The sequence below is a fragment of the Miscanthus floridulus genome, chromosome 2, assembly GCF_019320115.1.
Source record: "Miscanthus floridulus cultivar M001 chromosome 2, ASM1932011v1, whole genome shotgun sequence".
In the NCBI taxonomy this organism is placed as follows: Eukaryota; Viridiplantae; Streptophyta; class Magnoliopsida; order Poales; family Poaceae; genus Miscanthus; species Miscanthus floridulus.
Window position 1 is genome coordinate 12,378,542 of NC_089581.1, and position 18,296 is coordinate 12,396,837.

The 18,296-nt window shown below is 45.6% G+C and overlaps 1 protein-coding gene across 2 annotated transcripts; it reads right to left on the reverse strand.

The window, feature by feature from the left end:
* Positions 1-1,077: 1,077 nt before the first annotated feature.
* On the reverse strand, positions 1,078-12,015 carry LOC136537945 (homeobox protein knotted-1-like 12). 2 transcript variants are annotated; one of them, XM_066529922.1, is made up of 5 exons: positions 11,459-12,015; positions 11,203-11,328; positions 10,970-11,084; positions 1,940-2,181; positions 1,078-1,789 (listed from the first exon to the last, which is right to left on the reverse strand). In XM_066529922.1, the coding sequence occupies exons 1-5, from the start codon at positions 11,795-11,797 to the stop codon at positions 1,574-1,576; spliced, it is 1,038 nt and encodes a 345-aa protein (XP_066386019.1). In that variant the 5' UTR covers positions 11,798-12,015; the 3' UTR covers positions 1,078-1,573. The 2 variants fall into 2 exon arrangements, with proteins under 2 accessions (XP_066386019.1, XP_066386018.1); XM_066529921.1 differs by having other exon boundaries at positions 1,078-1,801; positions 11,459-12,014.
* Between the last annotated feature and the right edge of the window lie 6,281 nt (positions 12,016-18,296).

Genomic DNA, 18,296 nt, shown 5'->3' on the forward strand with positions numbered 1-18,296 from the left:
ATACTAGGTAGGCTGACTCGTCGTGCTGAGAAATCAGCCCAGACACAGAGAAAAGGCTGGCCCGGCACCGGCATACCATGCATCCAGCAGTGTCTGGGCCGTGCCTAGGCCAGGCCAAATCAAGAGACCATGGGTTGGTTGATGGGCCTAGGGTTGTTTAAATATTTAGCCATCTATAGCTCTATAAATATATACTCTCAATTGCTGTATTTTCCAATTCCTACGGCACAACCACACAGAGACTGTCAGTCTGTCACACTAAGACTGTGAGACACGGCAGCTGCGCATGTCATCCGGCGCTCAAGGAGCGGACGACCAACGTCATGTACGTTCCCGTTCCTCCGCCCGTGAGTAGTGTCGTGACCCCTACGGGGGCACACAGCAGCTGCAGCTCCAACGCTGTTGTCACAGGGGCGTCCGGCCTGCCGCGCATCTACAGTTGAAATTAAAGTACACGCCTGACGTCGTCCGGACGCAGCCACAGCCTACAGGGTTGCCCCGCTCCGGCGCCGCGCGGTCCGGGCCGCGTCATAACAGCGCTGCCGAGTTCGTTGGCCGTCTTTGCCGCGGCGGCCACTGTCCGCGCCACAGTGCCCGGCATAAAACGCCCTTGGTGACTCACCCTGGGGCTGGGTTTGTTCAGCTCATGCTGACGCGAGATGCATGCATGGATCGGTCATCATGGTCAGGCGCTGCTGGCTGTTGTTCGCCTGTTCCGCCGCGCTGTGAAGGGCACAGGCGTACCACCCACGTACGGGCAGCTTAGCTCCGTGCTCGGTGCGGATTGGTTGCACACGGGCACCACGTGAGTCGCACAGGATGACAGGACGCGGGCGGCAATCGCAGCACAGAATTTGCCAAGAGCAACGTGCAGGTAGAATATGGCATGGCACCTGTGTTGCGCAACGATCGAAATGGTCGGTCCATCTGGATCTCATCTGGGTAACAGACTAACAGTTATACAAACGTACCGTTCCATCCCTCTCCTCCAGTTTACCTGCAGCAGGGCACAAGCTGAGAATATACCAATGCGTAGAGGTTTATTATCACTCGTATTTATTAGAGAAAATAAAAAGAAGAAAAACATGATGCCTACTTTGCAGAACTACTACAGATCGAGCAAAACGTGTCACCAAACCGAAACTGTACATTTACGGCCGAATAGCAGCAAATGGCCACTGTCAGTTCAATCATTACTACATCAACAACCACCATGGTACTGGGACTGAAAAATAAGATAAAATACTGTTTGGCAGGACTGAAAAATAAAACAAAACACTATTCCAGCTGATTGTTGCGAGAGAAAAATACTGTTCTGGCTGAAATCACTGTTCACGTGAACAATGATTCGTGAGGTGGCTGGCCAGCCGAACAGCCGGCTATACTTTAAGCTTTTACAATGCATGCCGCTAGCTGCCATGGATCGGAGTTCACCCTCCACGTACGGTAACCCCAAAATAAACATGCACCACTGGCTGGCCAGCAACTTTGCCGGACGTCGATCCGATCGAGCACACCTACGCATGGGAGACACGCACCAGACACACACGTACGAGCTGATGAGTCCCGGACCTCACGACCTCAGCCGGTACATGCCGCCGTCCGCCATGAACAGGGGCGGCCTGCTGTCCATGTACAGCGCCGCGGTGCCCTGCGGGACGTGGAACCCGCCCTCCATCATCGCCAACGGCATGTCCTCCGACGCCGGCTTCCAGTGCCGCTTCCGCTGGTTGATGAACCAGTTGTTGATCTGCTTCTGGTCCAGCCCTGTCGTCTCTGCCAGCGCCATCTTCTCCGTCTCCTGACGATATATAGATGAGTACGTACTCGCAACAGTCATGCATCAAAAGCTTCAGTTTTTCTTTGGCAACACAGTAGTTGCCATACAAGAAGAGCTTGAATTAGTAATGCATGGATGGATATATAGGGTCTAGCTTACAGAAGGATAGGGCCACTTGTAGTGCAGCTCCCACCAGTGCAACAGCTTCTGCCTCGCCTCCTTGGGGAGCTTCCCTTTCTTCTTCCTCTTGGAGAACTCCTGGCGAAGGCCGCCCAGGTAGCCGCCGTACTTCCTCAGAAGCTGGTGCTTGAGCTCCTTGTCCTCGGCGCAGGGATCGATCTCTTCAGGACAGCTCGCGTCCTGCTCATCCTCGGACGACCAGGCCACCTCACAGTTACTGTCTGCAGGTCAAGATGATGATCAGCAACCAACAAAGTTGGTTAAAGTTTGCTTGTCATCACACTTTAATTATTGGTTCCAAAGATACTACAGATTAGCTAGATCACTTCTGACAACGTTTGTGTGGTAACCAAAGGGCCACCCGAATTACAATAAAAAACCTCCCCATTAATTTCGGCTGATTTGTTGTGAGAGAAAAACACAAGTCGAAACCCGGTTCCGGCTGATTTGTTGTGAGAGAAAAATCCGTACTTTTCGGTCCTGTTCGCTTCTCTTATAATCCGTACTTTTTAGCTTGTTTTTTCAGCCGGAACAGTATTTTTCTCTCACAACAAATCAGCCGGAACCAGGTTTCGGCTTGTTTTTTCAGCGAAGCGAACGGGGCCGAAATAATACCGCTACTAGGAATAGGATTGTTGTAGCTCTAGCGCCTATGACACCGTGTTCTAACTTTGAACAGGGCAGTAACAGGGCAGTCTGCGCTTATTTGTTTCCCACCTTAGAAACTCCATGAGCCAGGCATCAAGGCCAGGCGCTTGAAAACGATTTATCTCTGGTTCTACCTTGGAAACTTGCCTGGGCCAGGCGTTCGATTGGATCGAATGTGGCTGCCTGGCAGAGCTCAAGTCAAGGGCTTCAACCAAACACGCTCTCTATACGAAAGAGAACCTTAATAAAAAAAAGTCCAGGGCAGACCTCCCAAGTCAAGGGCTTCAACTAAACATGCCCTCTCGGCAGGGAAGAGAACCTTAATAAGAAATTCCACATGTAAGGATACTATTATAGTATCGCAGGCCCCAAACATAAGGAATTTTAATTCAGATGTTTGAATCTTGTAAATCAATTAGACAACAAATAATTGGTACCAAGAATAAACTCTCTGGATTTATATGGTGGAACAAAAACGAAAACTAATCGAGGACAAATCCTAAATTCCAAGCCAACCTCACCAGTTGTGTTTATCTTTGACGACTATAAGAAGGTCAATTTCAATCGCTTGAAAGCATGAATAAATATTGGGAAAATTGGTTGTGGGACACTGGAGAAACACGTAATTGGCCAGTGAACACCGTCAAAGTCAAAATTTGTTGGCATACATTACAAATTCGTGGTACTTTGCCGGAAGACACCGCACCGATTATTTTATTCATTTTTCAGTTTAGGGGAGAGAGAAGGTGGGGGAAATGTCTAAACTGCCCTGGTCTTCTTCAACCTCTGGTCGTTCACTGGCCGGTCAAGCAGGCCAGTAAGGGGCTGGTTACCTACGGCGACCTAGGCAGCGCCCAGTGCCAACAGGGGCGGTCGTCCGCCATGGCCTCGTCCACGGCAAGGTCACAACGGCGCGTCCGCGCGCCACCCTGGCCTCCGTCGTCCGCGCGCCGCCCTGGCCTCCGCCCGCGCGTCTCGCGCTCGTCCTCCTCCCTCGCGTCCACGTGCCGCCCTGGCCTCCGCCGTCCGCCATGGCCGTGCCTCCGCCCTGGCCTTCGCCCGAGTGTCTCGCGCCGCCCTGGCCTCCGCCGTCCGCCATGGCCGTGCCTCCGCTCGCGCGCCTCGTGCTCGTCCTCCACCCGCGCGTCTGCGCGCCGCCCTGGCCTCCGCCGTCCACCATGGCCGCGCCTCCGCCCGCGCGCCCCGCGCGTCCGCGCACCCCGTTCGCCGGAGCACTGCCCTGGCCGAGGACCGGCGAGCAGCCGTTGCGGGATGCTCCTGCCCGATGCGCCACCAAGGCCGGAGGAACTGGAGCGGCTGCTGGCATGCTACCTGTGCATGGGAGAGAAGAAAAGGGAGAGGGAAGAAGAAGAAGGCAGGGGCAAAAATGACATTTCATCACTCTTCTCTCTCCTCCAAAGTCAAAAATGAATATTTTAATAGGTGCAGTGTCCGCCAGCAAATTTTGCAAAAAAACATAGTATCTTTTAGTAAATCTGATTATTTTTAGTGTCCGCTAGCTAAGAGAGGTCAATTCACCCATAAATATTTGATCTAGAGTTACATTATACAGTTGAAATGAAAGTCAATTAAATTTCCTCTAAACCAACAACTTAATTTCAGTGTCCTTGTCAGAAGATGTACATTAATCTAGCAAGAAGGCGGATGGTGTGGGGTGGCGTGATATGATCAGCAGATGGCTAGCTGAAGGTGACAAATTCAAGGACATACATCATTGTCGGCATGGTTTAGTAGGGAATGTGTGTGTGTGGTGCAACCAAGTTCTCAGCGGCATCAATGCTGAAGAAAGTTCACAGGGATGTGTGGTGGCACTGTGTGCCCCTCGTGGCGAGGGCAAGGCAAGGCCAAGATCCTTGGTGTGGAGTCTAGCAGTGGATGCTGCAAGGCCACCATGTGTTGTGTCGTCAAGGCGAAGAGTGAGATGCTTGGAGTCTAGTAGTGGATGTGGTGAGGCGTGTCCACGTGCCATGCAATTAAGATAAGATCTTGTGTAGTGTTTCAGCGGTCGATGTGTATGCGGTGCTACAATGACACGATAGCGGTGGCCTATTCAACATGGTGTGGTATGCTTCTTCTCGATTTCTAAAGATGCAGAGCCACGACTAGTGCTCGAAAACTATATATGTCGTGTGAGTTGAGAACATCGGTGCCTTGGTGCTTGCGGCTTTGTTGAGTTTGTTGCAGTGTTGTCATTGCAGTTATGTTGGTAGCCTAGCTAATCTTGGAGGACGTGGCGACATGGTGGTGTCCAGAGGAAGACATTGCATACCGTCTTGAAGGCATGTGGCGTTCTACAACAGCTACGACGTTGTAATGACTACTCTTTATAGCAGACTATGGCAGCTAGCCATGCAAAGTAGTGGTTAGCTTGGGGATACATCGTCAATCACGACACAAGTGCTAATGAATTCTTATCGACATGTTGGTTTCCTATAGTCCGATGACGATGGTGCAATATGAAGGCCACCGACGCTGTGTGTTGATCTTTTGCCTAGAAGTGGCAACGGTGCAAGGTGGTGGTGTGACTGTGTTATGTTTTGTGGTGCATATTGATGTCCTAATTCAGTAATTTGGTTTGCTTTTCGTTGCTGTGTGTATTGAAGTGAGAAATCAATTTAAACACTTCTCTTTGAGCAACTGTGTAATCTATATAAACAACCTATGAAACTTAATAATAATCATGGAATATTTGATACAAATCATCTAATATTTGCATGATTCATATCCTCACATGGCATAGAACCGGCGATGTTCCTAAGCCGTTGCCTCGGTAGCTTCCGCTGCATCAGCCCTCGAAAAGGTGATCACATCACTCTCCCAGGGTCTACAACCCATAGTTTAGTGTTCATGTTACGACTATTGTTCGGCCTGGAGTTTTTCATGATCTTTTTTAGATGGGATTTTCTCTATTTTCTCAATCACAGATTGGGTTGCATCACACTGCTGATCATTGACGCCCTCATTTTAGGCTTCCCCTCTCGACAATGACACGGCTTGACCCTCGTCAACAACGCTACATCCTTTGTACCAATCCGAGAGCCCATCTACTCGATCATCGTCACACTAGATCATCTTCCTGCTGGTCTGTTGTCATCCACGACTATGAACCATCGCACCTCCGAGAGCCAACGCATGTGACCATGCCATATTATCAACATGATAGCTGCATGTGACCATGCCATTATCAACAGGATAGCTGCCCAACTGGGCAATAGCCATGCTTCGTGCTGCTAGTAGTCCTCTTCATCGCGCAAGTTATTGATTTGAGTTAGCTCATTCCCACTCTCTAGCTACCATAGTTGTCCCATTAAGATTACCCCACTGCTAGTCAAGGCGCTCGACCAGACTAAACTAATTATGTGCATGAGTATGCTAGTGTTGGTGGCTTGGACCTGCAACTCTCTCCTCCATGACGATGTCCACAATGCACTGTTCTCTGCTACCTCGACAACAAAAGGGCTATCGTCTACCTGTCGGTTTTCACTCCGTTCTAAGCGTCTGTGTTGCTCGCACTATGACAACGGGGGAGGAGGGAATGCTAGAGTATATGGCATGGATTCAGAAGGATCCAATTGATATAGTAGGATAGGCTTGGTTTCCATCTGTATCTCTAAAATTGCTCAAGATCAAGCCACCTTGTGCTTTATATAAATAGCCTACGAGACTTAATACAAATCATCCAATGTTAGTGTTATTTATACTCCAACTTTCACAAGGTAATGGCACAATGTTAATAACAATCAATATTTTGATTTTTTGTTTCGAATAATGCTTTTAGGATGAGGGTTGATTCATAGCAACTCACCAGTTAACAATTATTAGCCAATATATATATATATATATATATATATATATATATATATATATATATATATATGGATAAACCATTAGCCTATGAAAGATTTTACATGATATGTACTGGTTTTAACATCACTAGCTAGTTGGGGCCTTAATAATGATAACATATAAATTTACGCATTCTTTATCAAAAAAATTATACTATAATCATTCTTATAAAAGCAAATTCAACTAACTTTCAGTTTAAACATGCAAGATATCCATATCATTTTCTACTAAATGCCACATTATCTTCCACTAACTTTCAATCTCTTCATGCAAGAAACCCACTCCACCCCCCCCCCCCCCCCCACACACACACAAAAATGCTCAAACTATCCACACCATCCGCACTAGGTACAATTAATTACTAATTTCAATTTGTCAAAATATGCATTCTATCCTATATCTATTATAAAAGCAAACCAACACTAACTTTCAATGTCAACATGTAATCTATCCACATCATTCCTCATTAATGCCACATCATCTGCCACTAGCCCCCTTCGATATCTTCATGCAAAAAATCCACTTCATCCCCACCAATGGCTAAAACAGTCGACATCATCCCTGCTAGGTGCAATTACTATTTTTAGTCTATCAAAATACAAGGCATTTAAGGCCTCGTTCGCTGGTCTGAAACTTAGCTGAAACTGGATGAAAATACTTTTCTGGCTGAATTGTTATGAGACAAAAACACTGTTCTGACTGAAAAAATAAGCCGAACAAGCTGAATATGGGGTAAGCTGAACAGGGCCTTAATTTACATCATGCTTTTTGCTTGTCCGTTCCATCATCTTATAAACCAGTCTGGTACTCCATTAGTTTTCTTATTGGATTAATCATTATACCATTAGCTTGCCCAGTTTTGACCCGAACTGATACAATAACATGCAGGTCCAGCTCATGCATGCAATGCACGGGTATCCTAGTTATTATATTCAGCCTGTTCGCTTGTTGGTTTCAGCCAGCCCAAACCAGCCAGCCAACAGTGTTTTTCTCTTACAATAAATCAGCACCAACCAGCCCAGAAACCAACTAGCGAACAGGCCGATTGTACAAAGGAAGTGCACGTCCTTTGGTAGGGTCATTAGAGCAGGTACAATAATGGATTTATAGCCAAGCTAATCAGTATTTTTGCTGATGTGGAGGAGAGAGAAAAGAGCTTGGCTTTTATGCAAGCAACAAGCTAGGCACGAAAGCATAGGCATATATGGGCCTAAATAAAAGTGTATGTGAGGAGGAATATGAAAGAGAAAGTAAGACATAGTATCACATAATAATAAAAAAACTTTTTTAGAGACAAATAAAAGATAACTATTGTATAGCTTGATTTTATGACTTGGCTTATAGCCAAGCACTTGGCTCTATTATTGACTCTTAGGTGTGCCATCGTTGTAAAAAAAACAGTTAATTGATTCCAGGTGTTTTTTCTCTTATTATGAGCCATTCACTGTGGATCAAGCAATCATACACACAAGCGCAGACTGTTCCGTTTCGTCCATATGCAGATAATAAATTCAGCGGGAAGGCGATGCAATGCAACTAATATAATTAATGTTGGATATGTACATATGTTCTGACGCATGTTTGGGCATCATGCAGCCATGGCCCAATTGCCATTCAGTTTCCACGCAGCATGCAAAAACATAATAGCCTGTTCGCTTGAGCTACTTTTCAATTTGAAACAGTATTTTCTTCTCATAACATTTCAGCATAAATATAGTATAAGCTAAATTTCAGCATAAGCGAACAAGACCAATGTAGATTTGTTCCATATTTGATTTGGGGGCAAGCAAGTAATGAGAATTGAGATCTGGGAAGGGCTGTAGGCCTGTAGTACATCGTACTACATACAACGATACGTACAGGTTATTCAGACACACTTGCTATTTTGCCCTGTGTGGATATGAGCTGCGAAATTATGTGCATGCACGTTTTTTTTATCTACATATATAATACTACAATAGATCTAATCTCGTCATGACTAAAAGTTGAATGATCCAAAAACAACATGATACTACAAAAGTGCTCCAGAAAACATGCATGATACTGCATACACTATAACAAAGCCATTTATTTTAAGAAATTATCCATCTAGAAGAAATTTGAATGAAGCTCTGTATCAGTCCTGGTTAGAAGTAGTAGAGCCTTTTGTCCACTTTTCAGTTCTCTGTAGACGATGATGAAATGATGTGGCAATTTACTGCCAAAGGCACTTATTCTTCAGTCTTTGTACAATTATTAACTTTAGGGGTATTAAAATGGTTCATGTTTCGGCTGTATGGAGCATTAAAGTCCCTCCTAGAGTCCATATGTTTTTGTGGTTGCTGGTTAAAAAGAGAGTTCTTGCCAGAGATAATCTGGCTAAGAGAAGAAAAGTAGAAGATGAATCTTGTCTGTTCTGTAATGAGAAAGAAACTAGTCAACACCTGTTTTTTTATTGTGCAGTTGCTAAAAGGTGTGATTTCTGAGATCTTAGGAGTTACAGTAGGTGATAATATGGTTAACATAGGAAAGTTTTGGCTTAGTAACAAAAGAAATGGTCTTGTTAATATTCTAACCTCTCTGCTGTTATCTCTGGTCGATTTGGAAACTCAGGAATGAGTTTTGCTTTCACAGAGAACTGGCTGGAAAAGTATGGAGGTGCTTATCTACAAGATTCATGCACTGTTACGAAACTGGACAGTTCTGTGTCGTGTGGAGAAAAGGGATATACTAAGTGGCGTTCTGAGGAACTTGAAGATTGCGGCCAAGATGGTGCTATGGCTCCCAGATATCCCCAGGGGCGCTGCCTGAAGTTTTACCGAGGCTTGGGTGCTGGCAGGTCCAGAGGGAGGAGTCTACACTTCTAATGATCTTTCTGTCATGAAGAAGGCCCCGGAAATGTCTTGGTGGGGGGCGCTGGACGAGGTCTTCAACGAGTTCAACTTGTTAGTTTCTGTTTTAGTTTTTCTGGCGTTAGACCTGGTGGCTCTTTTAAGCTTCTGCTGTTTTTCTCGGTGATCTATTCCTGCTGCCGGCTGGAGCTGGAAACTCTTTGTTCCTATATTGTGCTGTAACATACTTGATCTTTTGATATTAATTGAAAGGCCGGGGCGTCATGCCCTTGAACTCTAAAAAAATTATCCATCGGCAAGCATAAAACCATGTCAGAGTGCGGGCAGTTGCAAACAATAATATATATCCTCCGAAGTACACAGGCATGTGTAGAAGCAAAACAAATCGAATAGGATTCTTTTTTTCTAATGCATAACTACCACTGTCTCTTCATGTAAACACACTATGGTCACAAAAAATGTCATTTTTTGTCAATTACAAAAAATGTCATTTTGAATGAACTTTACAACTAATTTATGTATCATGTATATATCAAACATAGCTGTTCTAGAATATTATAAAATTATAATTCAAGGTAAATCAACTTATCATTACATCTTCGTGTAATTAACCTCCGGGTTCCTTAATTTTATTACTATTACTACTACTGTTATTGTATGTATCATACTATAGTACTACATGACCAGATGGTTATTGACACATCAAGAAAGAGCGGCGCTACCAATGACTAGGAAGGACGCAAGCAACCATATGACAAGTACTCAAGTGTGTCATAGCTTGGGTCCTTTTACCCTACTGTAGGAGTAGATCAAGAGACAAAGCAAACAGTGTAGCAACAGTACATTTATCTATCTCCAACAGTACTGAAGCTGCTATTTAGTTTGGACACTATTATTTGGCGACCCATAATAACAACAGGTTGCACCGCTCATCCACCGCCAACCGCTAACTGTATATGCCTACTAAACGAGCTTAGGTATAGTACTTTGCTTGTATGAATCTCTCTTTCTTACTAGCTACACACAAAGGTATATACGAGTACAACACACAGTCAAAGACATACAAGACGTGTGTGGGTGGTAAATAAAAGTAAGAAACAGTGATGGCTGAATATAGAGAAACTAGTAACGTACTCTGATCTGATGTGGTTAGTCAGTAACAGTGCATGTACTAACTGAAGAGGCCGGGTCTCCAAGATTGAAAATTGTGCCCCAGCGTTATTCCATGGCACGTCAGCAGCCTGATCGGCCGTAAACGTTTGAATTATTTACTGTTGATTGGTTTGATGTAAGAGAAAAATACTATTCTAACTTATAATTATGATTGTATACGAATAAGCTAACAGGCTGTCTTCAATATATTGCATGGTGGAGACTGGAGAGCCATGCAACCTGGAGCTAACAGTGGCCTCGTGATGCTCACTATACTACTACTGATAAGTGCTCTCTGTTATGCCTCAATCATCAAACAAGTGGACCAATGCATGCAAACCTTATCCCCTCTCCCCGAATAAACAAAGCAACAAAAATCACCCGTATCAGCAGCACGAATCCAAAGCGGGGAAAAAAAAAGCTGGCTCAGTTCCATGCATGGCATAAACCCAACAACGTTTGCCAATGTGGTAAGCTACCTGTCTGCAACGAACCATAGAGAAATAGTTACCGGAGATCGAGCCGAGCTGCAGCTGCCTCTCCACGCTCTCGAAGAACTCCGTTGCTTCCTGGATCGGCCGCGCCATCTCCTCCTGGAACTTGACCAGCATGTTGCAGTAGGCCTCCTGCATCAGAGTGACAAGCAGGTGATGCGGATGATTATTTGAGATGGATACTATGTATGCACAAAGAAGTATCGCAGCATGCGACGAATCCATCGATGGATCAAAGCACCGTAGGTACCATGAACTGGTCGAGCTCCGGGTCAGGCTGCGTCGTCGGCTCGCGCCACCGGCTTGGCCCCGGCTGTGCGTCCAGCTTAGCCGCCATGGCCGAGAGCCTATCCGACACATCCGGCGGCGCGCCGACCTATGCAATCGACAACATAATCGAATCCGTATCACATATAGTAGCTAGTAAGATTTTATTATATATATATATACATATCCTGAGTTCCTGATTAAACAAGTCCTGTGCATGGATGCTGGTTTGTACTAACCTTTTGGCAGTCCAAGTAAGCGGCGATGAGAGCCGAGTACTGGGGGTGCGACATGATCTTGGCCTTGATGGTGTCGGCATCCGCATCCGCATCCGCCGGCGGCGCTCCCTGTACTATTGCTGCCGCGTCCTTCTGATGGCTATGCTGCTGCGCTGCCGACGGGTCGGACAGTAACTGTTGCAACGCGATGCGTGAGCTGTGGTGATGCTGGTGCTGCCCGTCCGGCGGCGGAAACATCTGTTGTGCTGACGACGTTGATGCCGGCAGCGGAAGCTGCAAGAAGGAAGCAGCCTTGGAGGAACTGCTCCCACCTCCGCCAAGATCCCCGAAGCTATCCATGGCTTTTGGCTAGCTTCTTTATTTCTACTGTGTATCAATAATCAAAAGACAGAAGAAGAAGAAAGCTGCTGAGGCCTGAGGCCAAGACGACTCAAGAGACCCTAGCTAAGGCTAAGCTGCTAGCTACTAGCAATGGATCGGACGACGGGAAGGAGGAGATGAACTCAGGTAGATGCATGGTTGAGATAGATATTTGGGGTAGGATTAGGAGATGGATGAAGAGAGGAGGAAAGGTATACAGGAGTGAATGATATGCGTGTGTGTGTGTGTGGCTGGTGGGTGGTGGCTGGCTTTGTTCCCATGTCAAGTCAGAGTAAAGAGGAAGCAGCTCAGCTGTGCGCTGCTGTTGGTAGCTGCCGCTGTTACACGCACAGGACGACAGCTGCCTGGGGGGAATACTCGGTCCGAATAGACAGGGACCAACCGATGCGAGGAGGTCTGGAGGGAGGAGGAGATCCGTACCAATAAGGTGCAGGCATCATACTACATATCACATGCAGATGCGTGATCTTTTCTTGTTCTTCATCAGACGTTTCTTTGGAGCTGGACGGATTTTTTGAGGTTTCCATCAGTGTCGACGGCCTCTCTCTGCAGGAGCAGTCAGGACTCAGGGACAGCGAGTTGTTTCATCTACAAGCAGTAGCAAGCGTCACGTAGTAGGGACTGTAGAATGAAGTTACAGGCTACAGCCGCGCGCGGTGGTGTTCCCGGCATGTCGTCTCTCTCCGTCAATCGTCTTTTCCTATGTGGCTATGCCTGCTGCTGTATGTGTTTAGCCGCTTGACCCCTCCTTCTCGCTAAGTTTCGGATCCGGTGACTAAAATTGAGAAGGTGCGTTGGGAAGATGTTATATGGGGTGTTCGGATACTAATAATAAAAACAAATTACATAATCCGTCAGTACTCCACGAGACGAATTTTTAAGACTAATTAATCCGTCATTAGCACATGTTTACTGTAGCACCACATTATCGGATCATGGACTAATTAGGCTTAAAAGATTCATCTCACAAATTAGTCGTAAACTATGCAATTAGTTTCATAATTAGTCTATATTTAATACTCCATGCATGTGTCTAAATATTCGATGGGACAACAACTAAAATTTAGGAGGGGCAACCAAACACCACCTAAGATGGAAAGATTTTTTTGGTGAAGTACTCATTCCGTCTACGAAATAAAGCAATTCTCACTTTTCGAGAAATCAAACAGTTTAAACTTTGACTAAATTTATATAAAAAGTACTAACAATCATGATAGAAAACAAGTATCATTAGATTAGTTATATAATGTATTTTCATATTAAATTTATTTGGAGACATAAATGCTAATAGTATTTACTATAATCTGGTTAAAGTTGAACTAATTTGATTGTTATGGATCTTATAATTGCATTCTTTCGTGGACGGAGGAAGTAACATGCTACTAGCTGGTGCGTGTTCATACCGCCCGTACGTGTCATCAGTTGGCGCCTTCTCGCTCAATCTCATGTCTCTCCACCTCTGGTGATCTGGCCTTTCCATGTCAAGATTCTAGAGATAAATCAAAGCCAAGGTTATGTTGAATTAATGGTAGCGAAACACATGGCATATATCCTCTGCCGAAGATACAAATCCACCAAGCTCTGTCCCAAGTCAACTTTTTAAAACTCTCACCAGTTATTGTTGGCAGTAAATACCCGTCCACAACAAATTGGCTAACAGGTAAAATTATATACCCATACCTATACGGCTATACCTATGGATAACATTTTACATCCGCACCCATCCGATATGATACCTGGAAGAGCCCTTAGGTCCGCGGGTTAGATTGTCAGTGGTATAGATAAAATCATTTATATTTTAAGCACTAACAGGTGAAGTGTCATATAGAACTTGTATCTACAGGTAGAACCTTATATGTATGTACTTACGCCCGCGGGTGTAATTTTGTACTCTACACACACCCATCGGGTATAAATGTATAATATCCGCGGGTCGAATTGTCATCCCTAATCTACACACATTATTATCATTTAGGTAAAGGATGTTATTGTGAATCTAATAATGCCAGTCTTGTGCTATCAATTTATATAATATTTTAATATGAATGGTTAGAGTTAAAATAGGTCGATTAATTGGGATGAACCTGGTGGACTTATATTTTCATTAGAGGAAGTATGTATGTACTGGTGGAGGCGATAAAATGATATTTGCAAAAGAGCTAGCATCCTAATTACCCAGTTTTAATCGTGGACTCTTCGTCATCAAGGTAATTTGTGGGGTACATCGTTCGGTAGTTGCTTTTTAAATTTTATGTCACATAGAAGCTAGCCGATCGAGTGGTAATCAAATAATTAGTTCTCTTTAAAAACAAGCAAGAGGATCTATTGGGATCATATTAGGTTATGGGTCTGTTTAGGTACAGTTATATTCTAGTGGCACGGTTCAATCTAGTCCACGGGCTCCACCCCTTATTTCTGAAATATATTTTCCATTTTTACACATTCTTGCTACCTACCAGATACAATTTAAAGAAATAGTTTTTAATGTCTGCAATATACCCTTCAGCATATCAACACAATACTACTATTCTATGAGTGTGTTGACGCGCAAAATGTGCCAACGTGAAACGTGGGTTAGACCATCAAGTTTCTGACATCAAGAACATGTCGAAAAATATTTGGGACAATATATTTTGAAGCATCAAGTCAAAAGAAGAAAAAAGGAAGAAGATGGCGATGCACCCTAGCCAAACTGGCCGGCCCCAGACTGGCTAGGCGTCCCGTTTTCGAACCAGCTAGGCCTGTTTCACTTTTGTGCCTTGACCGGCCCCTTGCGCAGGCCCGAGGAAACCGGCCAGGCCTGTTTGCCTGCACTAGTGCAAACCGATTTGTTTCTAAATCGATTTTAGATCTATTTTTGACGTGGAAAACTTGAAGAATGCATTTTAGAGTTATTTTCTAGTGGGATAAGACCACCCCTTTATATATATATATGAAAGAATCACAGCCGATTGAGAATCCCAACTTTCAATCGTAAAAAACACAACACATACCATCTTTTTCCCTACTTCCTCTCTGTCTTGCTGTTCGTCACGTCTCCCAAGGCATCACGTTCTGGCCACACACAAAATAAGTTGGTGGAAGGTATGTAATTTCTCAGGCTGAAGGTCTGAAAGAAAGTAATCGCTAGTGCTCTCGGTTCCAGCAATGAGCCTTCTCTCTAAGAATTAAGGAAAACCATTATAGACAGAAATTCGAATCATTTTCTCGAGCCGTATAAGAAGAAAACCTCCTATACGTTTCTAGGGGGGTCGTTTATCTACATCTATACCTATAACACTCTCGTTATCTGGGCATCATGAAGTTTTGGCCAGCCATCTAGAAATGTTGTTGCCAGGAACCTATACCAGATCGACTCTGGGCAGCCAACCTGGGAATATATTTGGCGACATTCTAAGTGGCCTTGATGATCCTAGGACACCCTCCACGTGCTCAACATCATGTGCTCTAGGTGGCCTTGCTGATCGTCACGTCTTTCGGGAGGTGTTTGAGAGTCTATCACGTGAAGAACGGGCTCTAATCGGCCTAACCAGTTTCTCGGTCGGTTTTGTCGATCTATTGCGTTCTTGCTACGATATAGGTTGTTTACAACATCAGGCATGCTAGCCCTTGCTGATGTGTGATCCAGATCTCTATTCGGGCGTCAACAGAGTGAAACCAACTTTTCAGCACGATCACTATAAGCCTATCATTGCTTGTTCTAGAGGCCTGTTGCTGTTGGACCTTGGAGCTGGCAGTGCACAGCTGGTAGTGATGACGAGGGGCTACCACTATTGGTGATACAAATGGCAGTGATGTGCCTTAAAAAAAGAAAATAATCTGGAGTAAGTCGTTGCCATTGCCTACTGCATCTTTCGTTGTTGTCGCCTACCGTTGTCCCCGCCTCCCCCACACGTCGCCGCTGCTCACCACCATGCCTAGGTCGCGCCCGTGCACCAAGAAGCTCCTCCGCTCGTGCCGTAGAGAGCTTAGCCCACACAAAGTAGCTCTATTCGCACCAGAGCTGCATCCACCTGCCCCTGGTGATCGTGCATCGGATCCTCCTGTGCCTGCTGGAACCACCACCACATCTCGACCTACCGCCACTCCTCACAGCTACCATCAGCCTGTTCGGTTGGCTGGTTCGTATCGTTGCTGGTTCGTGAAGAAGTACTGCTGGCTGGTTTGTGTGAGAGAAAAATATTGTTTCGGCTGGAAATTTACGATCGTTTATGACAAGCCACGGCCAAACGCGGATGGTCAGCCTATGGGGGACGGGTGTAGGAGGAATGGGAAGGGTATCAGGGGCTTCACTAGCAAGATTTGAGATAGAGAGAGAGTGTGTGAGGGAGAAGGGTGATGGATAATGGAGTCTGGAGACAAGATTGGCACAAATTCGAGGGGTGGTGACTTAAGTGTTCTTTATGTTAATTTTGAGTCAGGGCATACAATACTGTTGGTTCTGGTTCCCATCTGACGAGAGTCTAACATAGGCATATGCTAAGTCCCCGAAAGAAGGACGTGACAGTCCCGCTAACCCCCTGGCCAACTCTCCGAAGTGCATTTATATATTTTGAGACAAGTTTCAAATACTTGAAGTGCGCTCATTTTGGAATGAATAGGGTATACTATAACGAATAGACTATGTTGCATAGGAGTAAGCTAATAAGAGAATAACAAGGCCTTCAATGCTGATAACAGTTAACCAAAAATTATCCCCGGCCTTCGACCATCACTACTGGATTCAGGCGCTTTGCCGAGTGCCTAATGCACTCGGCAAAGGCTACTTTGCCCTCGGCAAAGCCTTTGCCGAGGACAGCACTCGGTAAAGAGCCTCCGGTAAAAAATCCGTCGGCAAAGAATTCTTTGCCGAGCGCCTTTTATCGGGCACTCGGCAAAGTCTTTGCCGAGTGCAATCTCGGCACTCGGCAAAGAAAAGTGACCGTCACGGCACCGGTTCCGTTAGCACATGCTTTGCCGAGTGTCATGTCAGAGGCGCTCGGCAAAGATTTTTTAATTTTTTTTCAAAATTTCTTTGCCGAGTGCCCTACCAGGAAGGCACTCGGCAAAGATTTTTTTTAATAATTTCTTTGCTGAGTGCCCTGCCAGGTCGGCGCTCGGCAAATATTTTTTATTTTTTTTGTAATTTCTTTGCCGAGTGCCCTGGCATGCAGAATTCCCAGCTGGTCAGGGCACTCGGCAAAGAGGCTAATTTTTTTGATTCTATATTCACAAACACAGCATATAAGAGATATATATATAACATCTGTGACATCACAAACATAATATAGCGCATATATATCACATCCATCTCATCACAAAGGCAATACCACATATATATCACATGTCGATCACGCAATATCTCACATACACGACATCACAAGCATAATAGGTCCAATATCCATCGAAACAAGTCGATAGTTGATCACAGTGCATCACATGTCCATCAAGCGGTGAAAAAGAGATACAAACTACCGATGGGGAGGAAACTGAGTGCTTGGTGAAGAAAAAGTGTCGTCGCCTGCTTGCGCCTGAGATGGGTTATTCGAACCCACCGACGGGGGCTGCATAAAGGACAAGAGATTACATCTGTTAGAGTGGTCATCTAATGAAAGCACTAGTCAAAGCAATTTGGTTTCATACTCACAGGACTAGCTATAACTGGCGACGACGGTGGAGCGAACTGCGACACAGCTACATCGTGCATTTGCCCAAAGCTCTTCAGGAACGTCGTAATCTCTGCCAGCTGCTTGGCCTGCCTTTCTCGCTCGGCCTGTCTTTCCCGCTCGGCCTGCTCGGTCCTCGCCGCCAGGTCCCGTAGCTCCTGAGCCATCCTCTCGTTATCGGCCTGTAGCATTTCAATCGAATGTTTCAGTAATACAAAGGTAACTAAGTTATTTAAAGATCAATGTACGAAGAGTTAAATGGGACTAACCTGGAGTGCGTCGACCCGCTGCTGTGAAGGAGACGACCGTTGGTGTATGGCTAGGCCTCCGCTCGGAGTCTGTGCTTGGATCTGGGAGAGGGAGGGAATCTCGCTGGGCTCGAGGGTGCCATCGCCTATCCAGTACCGCCCATGCTTCTTGCCTTGTCCGAGCCTCATGACCATCGTCCCATCGATGTCGTCGGTGCTCGGATCCTAGTCTAGCCCATGGACCGACCTTGCCTCCGACACGTACGAACTGATGTGGGTGTGGACAGTCGGGTTGCTGTAGGACTCGGGCGGGTCATCTAGGGTGAAGGTGACAGCGGACGTCGCCTTACCCTTGCGGGCCAGACCATATGCCATGAAATTGGAGATGGACTGCCCACCATGTGACGCTGACTACGAGAAACACAACAAGATGATTAGAAGAAACATGCAGAATGGAGCGTAAGAATACTAAAAATTCACGTACCCATGCTTGCTTATACGCGCCGAGGCTACGGCTGCCTTGATGGTGTGTGGGGCCTATCGCTGCCATATGCCGCTCCCGCC

Excerpts from the sequence above, each read along its gene's own strand:
- LOC136537945 (XM_066529921.1), bottom strand. The coding sequence starts at position 11,797 with ATGGATAGCTTCGGGGATCTTGGCGGAGGTGGGAGCAGTTCCTCCAAG. Across the intron at positions 11,085-11,202 it reads CGGAGCTCGACCAGTTCATG|GAGGCCTACTGCAACATGCT; the intron begins GTACCTACGGTG and ends ACTCTGATGCAG. Across the intron at positions 1,802-1,939 it reads ACAAGTGGCCCTATCCTTCT|GAGACGGAGAAGATGGCGCT; the intron begins GTAAGCTAGACC and ends ATATATCGTCAG.